Genomic DNA, 8,934 nt, shown 5'->3' on the forward strand with positions numbered 1-8,934 from the left:
TGACTATGTGGTAATCTGAGTACATACTGTGGTGACTATGTGGTAATCAGAGTACATACTGTACTTGCAGGCCAATAGGATCAAAGAGAAATATCAACTTCAGGATTAAGTTAGACTAAATAAATCTCACCGTGGGAGTCAAAAAATGTCTGAATCTGATTAAGACCAAATGACCAGTTTAAAACTTTTGCTGGTTTATCTCCCGTCCCTGAACATGGACAGTTATGTTTTTGTCCATGAGTGTACTCTGACTCCATCTTCCACCACTTCACCCTGTCTCAAGCTGAGCCCGGTCAGTTTTATTTGGTCCTGATCCAAACCTCATGGCCACAGCTGAGGGCTGGAACACAGACCAGTGAATCCAGCGATCTGCCTTACCTTATCGGTCCTTCATTGTACCTTACAGTCACAGGTCTTTCCCCACACCTCAACACCAGTAAGATACACAGATAACAAAACTTTAAGGTTTTAAACCTAAACTTCAAGGTTTAACCAGAGAGCCACGTAGAGTCCACAGTGCTTTCATTTTCAACATGAACCTTGTTTTCAGCAGGACAGGAATGCTGTCAAGAACCCATGTCTGAATGTGGTCCTTAAAGAGTCAGAACTGATCATTAAGAATAATAATGCAGTTTTTTAATGTCGATGGTACAGATTGTGAAGTGCAGTCAAACTAAGTCACATCCTTACTTCATCGTTAGGGAAGGCCAGCAGTCCTGGAGCCCCGTGGTCAGTGAAGTAAACAAACACATGGTCATTGGGACCACTGCCAAAAACATGAGAGAACTGAGAGTTAGGAAGATCCAAACCAGATGGTTCTGATATTGTCATCTCTTTGAGTTGGGAAGAACTAAGTCAGACGAGTCTGTTGGTGTCGTCTCTGAGTTAGTAAGAACTAAGTCAGACGAGTCTGATGGTGTTGTCTCTTTTGAGTCAAGAAGAACTAAGTCAGACGAGTCTGATGGTGTCATCTCTTTGAGTTAAGAAGAACTAAGTCAGATGGTTCTGATGGTGTCGTCTCTTTTGAGTTAAGAAGAACTAAGTCAGATGGTTCTGATGGTGTCGTCTCTTTGAGTTAAGAAGAACTAAGTCAGATGGTTCTGATGGTGTCGTCTCTTTTGAGTTAAGAAGAACTAAGTCAGATGGTTCTGATGGTGTCGTCTCTTTTGAGTCAAGAAGAACTAAGTCAGATGAGTCTGATGGTGTCGTCTCTTTGAGTTAAGAAGAACTAAGTCAGATGAGTCTGATGGTGTTGTCTCTTTGAGTTAAGAAGAACTAAGTCAGATGAGTCTGATGGTGTCGTCTCTTTAAGTTAGGAAGAACCAGACCAAACCTAGACCTAAGTCAAACCCAACCAGATAAACCAGATGGATCGGTTCTGATGGTGTTGTGTCTTGGAGGCGTTCCTTCGTTCTTCTCACTTGCCTTTTTATAACCTTTTTCCCTTTGACAGCTGAAGAATCTCCTTTCAGAACCGCCAAGAAGTTCTGAGGGGTCACATCCTGCAGAAACAGTGACACGCAGTCTGAAAGTTAGAACAGCTGTGAAAACACTCATTCTGCACCTTTAAACCGCTGGTGTTCCTGAAGTACGCACATCCTTGGTGTAGTCTTTTGGCACTCCGTGGTACACATCAGAACCATTGGGCCTGTTGATGATCACACCAGGGGTGGGGTTTCTGAAAACAAAAACCTGATTCAGAACCACAGAGGGAAGTGTAGACTGCTGACAAAGCACCCTGGTCATATGTCCAGGAAACAGACGGCATATGACTCGGGTGCAGATAACAGAACCGGTCCAGACCCAATAACAGCAGTCCATTTGGTGCTGAAAGAAGCTAAACATCGGCTGAAAGCTAAAAAGAGGAAAATGTGAAAAAAACAAGGCAAAACACCAAGTAAAAGCTAAAGTACCAGGTCTAGCTAAAAGTACCACGAGACTAGTGAAAAGCAGCAATGAGCTAGTTAAAACAAATGCAGCAATGTTAAAGTTCAACATAGCAACAATTAACTAGTTGAAGCTAAACGCAGCAATGTTAAAGTTCAACATAGCAACAATTAACTAGTTGAAGCTAAACGCAGCAGAATGATCGTTAAAAATTTAAGGTAGTGTGAGAAAACAAAAATAGATCTCCGTGTATTTCTGTGAGGAAAACATTTATAAAAATATTTAAATCTTTTATAAAAGTGACAGAATCCAGCAGTCTTGTGCTGAATGAGTTGAACGATGTGATTTGTGGCTCAGACGTACTGGACCATAAACAGACTGTTTGGTTATTACATTATTAAAGTTATTTATTAACCAGAACCAGCAGGTTCTGACCTCTTTGGACTGATGACAAACTGCTGCCTGTCACAAGAACTGTCACATTTATTTTATACAACCTGTTCTCTGTACTCATCGGTTCTGCTTCAGACTCTAAATATGGTTTTATTGGTCCCCAAGCGTTCAGGTCCAGATCATGTAGGAACAAGTTCTGATCAATAAACGGGTCGAGGGACGGAGACGCCAAAGATCAGTCGGTAACTAAATAAGATCTGAGGAAATCAGCTGATGTTAGATTATTAACTTGTAACCTGGCTGCAGCCAGAAACACCACAAGTGTTCCTCGTGACTTGAGCTGTGAGAGTGGTCCAAACACAGCCGGTACCACCAGAACCACAGCCGGTACCACCAGAACCACAGCCGGTACCACCAGAACCACATGTTGCAGAGCTGGAATCACTTCATAATCCTCCTCACTCATGCAGTAATCACGTACTGACTTTATATCTGAAAGGTCATCCAGTGATCTGCCCTGTGGTTGGTGAGATATTTTGCTAACAGACAGATGTAAAACCATTATTAACACTAAGAATGTGACGGACAGCTCTCAGTGGTTAAAAGATGAATTAAAGCTCAATAATCCTGACGACAGATGAACATTAATGAAGCTCAACCTGAAACATTTCTACAGTAAGAAACAATCACATGACTGATCACATGACTGATCACATGACTGAAGAAGTTTCTGAAGACTCAAACGGGACAGAAGAAGAAAAAACGCTGACTCACTCCTCATTTTGTGCCAAGTCGTCGTACATCATGACAACGATCTGCTCGTCTGGGATCCCGTTCTTGTGAATGATCTGGTACGCATGGCAGGCGTCAGCCTGGAGAAGAGAGCACGAGTCACGTTACGTGCACGCAACACCGGGGAATGATCAATAACACTGAAGGAATGCATGTCGCCCGCCACCCTTCATGCTGGATGTTTACATGTTTTGGTCAGCCCTGCAGAAAAGTCATCTGCAGTCAGAGCATGTGGCACTACCAGAGCACACTGCCATACAGATTACAGATTACAGATTATATATTTATACACAGACAAACCACATGTAGGTAAGGCATGTCCGCCATATTTACTGTCATTATAATCAATGTAATTCTTATCAATTTGTCTTCACTAATTTGTTATTTATTGCTGTTTTTGTTATTTGCACCATTTTATTCTGTTAATTAATTTTATTGTTTATCGTTTTCTGTTCTATCTTCATTTCTGTAAGGTGACCCGGAGAGTTCTGAAAGACACCTATTGCATTAATATTGTACATAATTTATAACATTGTATATATTATAAATGTATTATTACTATTATTATCACATCATGCGGTTCAGAACCCTGCGACATTCTGGACCTTGAACAGAACAGAAAGACACTCCAGGTTATTTCTCATGATCCAAGCTTCAGAGCAGAACCTCTTGATGGAGGGACAGCTCCAGAACCCGTGGGTCTGGTTGTGAGCTTCAGAGCGGAACCTCTTGATGGAGGGACAGCTCCAGAACCCGTGGGTCTGGTTCTGAGCTTCAGAGCGGAACCTCTTGATGGAGGGACAGCTCCAGAACAGGTGAGGTCTGTCTTCACATCCTGGCTCTGGTTTATTAATATTTATTTGGCGGGACAATTGATCTTAATTTGGAAGGGCTTTAAAGGAAGCAGCAGCCAAAGTGCTTCAAGTTGTTCTGTTCACACTGCTGACCCGGTTCTCCTCACCTGGTGCCGGTAGTTGTACCAACCGTTGGAACCCGCCACGATCACCACCCAGTGTTTCCCTCCGCCAGCCTGCTCCGCGGAGGGATATCCAGCACTGAGGCCGAGCAGCGCGAGGAGGAGGACAGGCGGACGCATCTTGTCTCCTTCTGAGAGAGTCCTGAGACACACGGCAGGAGGAGAAATAAAACCGGGTTCAGTGCGAGCTGCAGGGTGAAACAACACAGAATCTTTAACTGTTTAACCACCACCTGACGCCATCCCGGGTCACGTGATGAGGGATGACAAGAAGCTAGCAAAGTCTTTGGACAAAAAGCTAACTAAACAACGTTATTTAAGGTGAAAACTCCCGAGAAACATTTAATGTCAAGTGTAATAAATAGATATTAAATAGAAATACGTTTTGTTACCTTTTAACAGCAGCGTGTACCGGGAGAGGAGTCAGCAAAACAACTGGAGACGAATCCCAAGCGACTGTTTATATATGACGTCGACAGGAACTGTTCCTCGGCAGCCAATCAGAGCGTTCGGTGGGCGGGGCAGAACTGTAAATTGTCATGTGATTTTAATACGACAAAAACGTGGATGAACTTGTTCAGCCAATGAAAGTATGAGGTTTCACTCTTTCTTTGTAAACAGGGTTATGAAATAAAGTGTTTCCTGGAGAAAAACATTGAGGTAAGATTACAGGTGTTTGTTACAAAACCCCCAAAGAATTCAAAACTTAAAATTTTAACATTTACTCTACTTTAACCTTTACTTTACCTTTCATCTTTATCATTTCCTTTAATTTAATCTTTGACCTTCAACATTTACTTCCAGGAAAAAAAAAAAAAAAATCACATGACGAGAGATTTTACCTCTCTCATATTTTAATGTTGTAAACACTTAGATAAACAATATTTAAAGTATAAACTTTCATCAGATCATCTTCTACTGTTTATCTGTAGTCAGCTCATGGAAGTAACAGGTCCCGGAGAGAAACCCAGAACCTCACCGACCTACACACAGGATCTGCCAGGCTGATTCTGGCAGATCCTGATCACCACTCCATGGTGAGTTCAGTTTGTTTCATCTGGACGCAGGTATCTGCTGCTCAGAATAACTCATTCTGCAGCGATCCGGCTTCTCAACAAACTCTGTACCGATACTTTAATGTCTCATTGTCTCGTCTAGGCTAGTATGACGTTTTATGTGCCTACTGGCTGACATATAGGACAACTTACTGTGAACTGTCTTATGAAGGGATAAGTGGGGACAATCTAGAGGACAAAGGGTTGAACATTTCCATATTACTGGGATGTCAAGCTGGAGCAGACGAGTTTTTAACAAAAGGATCACCTTTGACCTTAAAATAGGGTTCACCCTTAACCCACGTGGTGTCCTGCTGTGCAGTTGGACATTTCTATGACTAGGAGTTAAGGGACAAGACAGAGAGACAGATGGACAGGGCTATACCATAACAGTCCCATTAACAGAAACATTTGACCATAAGAAGAGACGCATTAAAGAAAGCAATAAATCAAACTTTTATTTTTCCATATAGAAAAAATGAAGTTAAAATAAAGAGTCCATCAAAAAGCTGCATCTTCGTTTCAACCAGTGGTCCTGAAAACATTTGTCCCAACAGATTAAAATCAAGATGTAACAAAGTGTAAATACTATGTTCACAGTAATAAATATTCAAAACAAAATCTTTTATACAGAGACATTATATATATATATATATATATATATATATATATATATATATATACATATATATATACATACATACACACATTTGTGTAAATATATGTGTTGATAAATTTGTATACAGTAAAAAGGTACCTTCAAGTTTATCAAATAAAAGGATTTAAATAAAGTGTCTGAAAAGAGAAAAATGATTGCATTGTGTCATTTCCAAGGCCTCAGTAAAGATGGCCGCTCAGACGGAGTAATAAATTAAACATAGGGTCATCTAAAGGTTATAGTGCATCTCTGTAAATCAACAAATAGTGCACGTTTGTTGCAACTTGTAGCAAAGCTGATGTGAATCAGAAGGAATGACAACAACCAGTTTGTGGAGCTCCTCTGAGCATTTATCTGTCTACAAAAAACAGAAAAGCTTCACATAAATAAAATTGTGGATCAATTATTTGAGAAATTAATAAATAAAGGAGAAATGTCCATGCTGCGTTCCCTCAGCTCTTTGAAAGTAACTGCTCTTTTGATGCATAGAAATGGATTCTGAGGAGCAGGAGCCGAGGGAGGGCCGTTACTGTCGAGAAGCAGTTCTGAGACACTGCATTAATGCAGCAAAGCATGATGGGTACATGTCTGCCTTCAATGACAGAAATGGGAGCTCATGCTTCCTGTTGGCCTGCAGGTTGCAGTGTCCTCCTGTCCCAGGCTCAAACCTCTGCTCCCAGCTCCGTGACCCCAGTCTCAATAACAGGAACTAGCTTATCGTCCACCTGGACCAGCAGGATGGTTCTGTTGAGGTGGGAACGGCTGGCCGGGTCTCGGCTACAAGGCACCCACCGGTGAACCACCTGCAGGGGCACAGCAGGGACAAGAAGTATTCAAGCACAGTGACAATACATATACATACATAATGAAAATTTATCCCATGCTGTTTAATAACATTACCTAATGGAAGCATATACTAGGTAAAGAGTATTGGTCCAAGCACTGAACCCTGTGGAACACCATGACTAACTCTGGTGTATGAAGATTCATTATTTACATTTACAAACTGGAATCTATCTGATAAATATGATTTAAACCATTTTAGAGCCATTCCTGTAATCCCAATCCCATGTTCAAGTCTCTGTAGTAAAATACTGTGATCAACTAACGGCAGCACTGAGGTCTAACAGGACCAGAGACACCTGTCCATTGTCAGAGACCACGAGAATATCATTAGTAACTTTCACCAGTGCAGAATCAGTGCCGAGCTCTAAAACCTGCTGAAACTCTTCAGATTATTTGTAGATGATCACGTAACTGACCTGCAACTATTTTCTCTAGAATTTGAGATGAATGTTAGATTAGATATAGATCTATAAGTGGCCAGGATTCCTGAGTCAAGCGACAGAACTTCAATCCATCAGAGTTTTACCAGCTCACAGATTGAGATTCAAAGCATTCTGTCCAGAACCTGGACTGTAGAACTGAGCCAGATAAACGTCTAACAGCACATGAACGCTCCTCCAAGTGTTTTGTGTCAAAATGATGAAGTCTGAGCTGATCCTGATGGAAACAGAACAACGTGTTACTGCGCCATAGATCCAACAGAACCAACCCAGAAGATGACTTCTGAAAAGCTGCACAGAGAAGACTCAACCCACAGGGGTGTGGTGCTGTGTTCCAGATGTTGGTGCTGACTCACATGTCCTTCCATGCCCTCAGCAGGACTCCAGTCCCTCCAGCAGGTCCGACCGGCCCTCAGTCTCAGGGTCTCATCGGGCCACTGGAGCTCCTTCCTTTTCGGGAGGTTGATGTTCTCCAACACCTGACTCACGTCCACGATCTGAGAGACACCCAGAACCTCAGCACGAGTTTGAGGACAGATGAACAGATGTGTGCATGTCCCCCCACTCCAAACCTGCACTCTGTAGGAGATGTCGTCTCTGCGCACGGTGGACACGGTGGGGTTGTGCTGCTGCGGGCGGTAATGACAGTGATGAAGCTGGCTGAGGGGGTCTGTGACGGTGCTGCAGACGCCTTCGTTACCCAGGAGCCCCACCAGCGTGTGGCGTTTGCAGGGAGGGATGCTGTGGCTGGAGAGAGAGGACGAGGGGCCAGCCGGGTCGGACCCGGGGCCCAGTCGCAGCTGCAGGGAGGTGGGCAGGGTGCGCAGAGACAGCTGGCTGGTGGAGGAGCGGCGGCAGGGCTCCAGGCCCGTGGTGGAGGTGCGCAGTGAGGAGTGGCGGCTGCTGCTGTAGCGGTACAGGGAGGACTGGCTGACCATGGAGGCTCTGGCAGGGGAGTGGCGCACCAAACCAAACTGGACTGACTGGGAGCTCTGGCTGGTACCTGAGAACAGAACCAGACATGATCCCATGTGAGAAAAACTCAACCCAAAGGTTCTGATCTGCTCTTCCACCTACAAACCTCTCAGTCGAGTCACACAGAACCCTGAACTGTCACAGACTGCTGCCATGAGAGGTGGGCAGTCACGTAAAGGCCTGAGTGTGTTAGCAAAAAATCACATGAACCACTGGACAGAATGTACTGATACATTCAGGGATTCATTATTAAATATTAATTATTAGATATGAATGTACAAATGACTGGCCAAAGCCTGCCCAGTTCAAGATGGCCACCACAGCAACCGACTTAAAAAAACTGGTCCAGACTGGTCCACAGAGGTCCAACACGTCTTTAGTGTTTTTTAAGTCTCATCTCAGACTTTTTAAAAATTTTGGTTTATTTTTATGCTCCCTTGTTTTACTGTTTACTGTTTTTTGTGCAGCACCAACAGCAGCCGTTTGTAAATGTGCATCAAAAACAAAACGTTCAGTAAATTCAACAAATTTTAAGCTCAAATCTGATGTGGTAGCTGAGAGTCATTCTCAACACATACTCTGAGAGGCATTTTTAACATTTGACCAAAACGACAACAGCTCATTCACTCACTCACTGACTCACCCATTGACTGACTCATTGACTCACTCACCCATTGATTGACTCATTCACTGACTCACTGAGTCACTCATTCATTGACTCACTGAGCCACTCATTCACTGACTCATTGACTCACTCACCCATTGATTGACTCATTCACTGACTCACTGAGTCACTCATTCATTGACTGACTCACCCATTGACTGACTCATTGACTGACTCACCCATTGACTGACTCATTGACTGACTCACCCATTGACTGACTCATTGACTCACTCACCCATTGACTGACT

General features: G+C 43.1%; 2 protein-coding genes across 2 annotated transcripts in view; both read right to left on the reverse strand.

Moving 5' to 3' along the window:
- The window catches only part of lgmn (legumain), a 10,302-nt gene extending 5,806 nt beyond the window's left edge, over nucleotides 1–4,496 (reverse strand). The window contains exons 1-6 of the mRNA XM_037694632.1: nucleotides 4,441–4,496; nucleotides 4,034–4,190; nucleotides 3,055–3,152; nucleotides 1,597–1,678; nucleotides 1,426–1,502; nucleotides 691–766 (exon numbers count right to left, since the gene is read on the reverse strand). Coding sequence (XP_037550560.1) covers nucleotides 691–766; nucleotides 1,426–1,502; nucleotides 1,597–1,678; nucleotides 3,055–3,152; nucleotides 4,034–4,168 — 468 coding nt within the window. The 5' untranslated portion in view covers nucleotides 4,169–4,190; nucleotides 4,441–4,496. The remainder of the gene's footprint in view (nucleotides 1–690; nucleotides 767–1,425; nucleotides 1,503–1,596; nucleotides 1,679–3,054; nucleotides 3,153–4,033; nucleotides 4,191–4,440) is intronic.
- Nucleotides 4,497–6,419: 1,923 nt separating this feature from the next.
- Nucleotides 6,420–8,934, reverse strand: part of pcnx1 (pecanex 1) — a 30,594-nt gene continuing 28,079 nt past the window's right edge. Inside the window, exons 34-36 of the mRNA XM_037694655.1 lie at nucleotides 7,620–8,050; nucleotides 7,404–7,544; nucleotides 6,420–6,564 (exon numbers count right to left, since the gene is read on the reverse strand). Of these exons, the coding sequence (XP_037550583.1) occupies nucleotides 6,424–6,564; nucleotides 7,404–7,544; nucleotides 7,620–8,050 (713 nt within the window). The 3' untranslated portion in view covers nucleotides 6,420–6,423. The remainder of the gene's footprint in view (nucleotides 6,565–7,403; nucleotides 7,545–7,619; nucleotides 8,051–8,934) is intronic.

The sequence above is a fragment of the Nematolebias whitei genome, chromosome 21, assembly GCF_014905685.2.
Source record: "Nematolebias whitei isolate Nwh7 chromosome 21, NemWhi1, whole genome shotgun sequence".
NCBI lineage: Eukaryota > Metazoa > Chordata > Actinopteri > Cyprinodontiformes > Rivulidae > Nematolebias > Nematolebias whitei.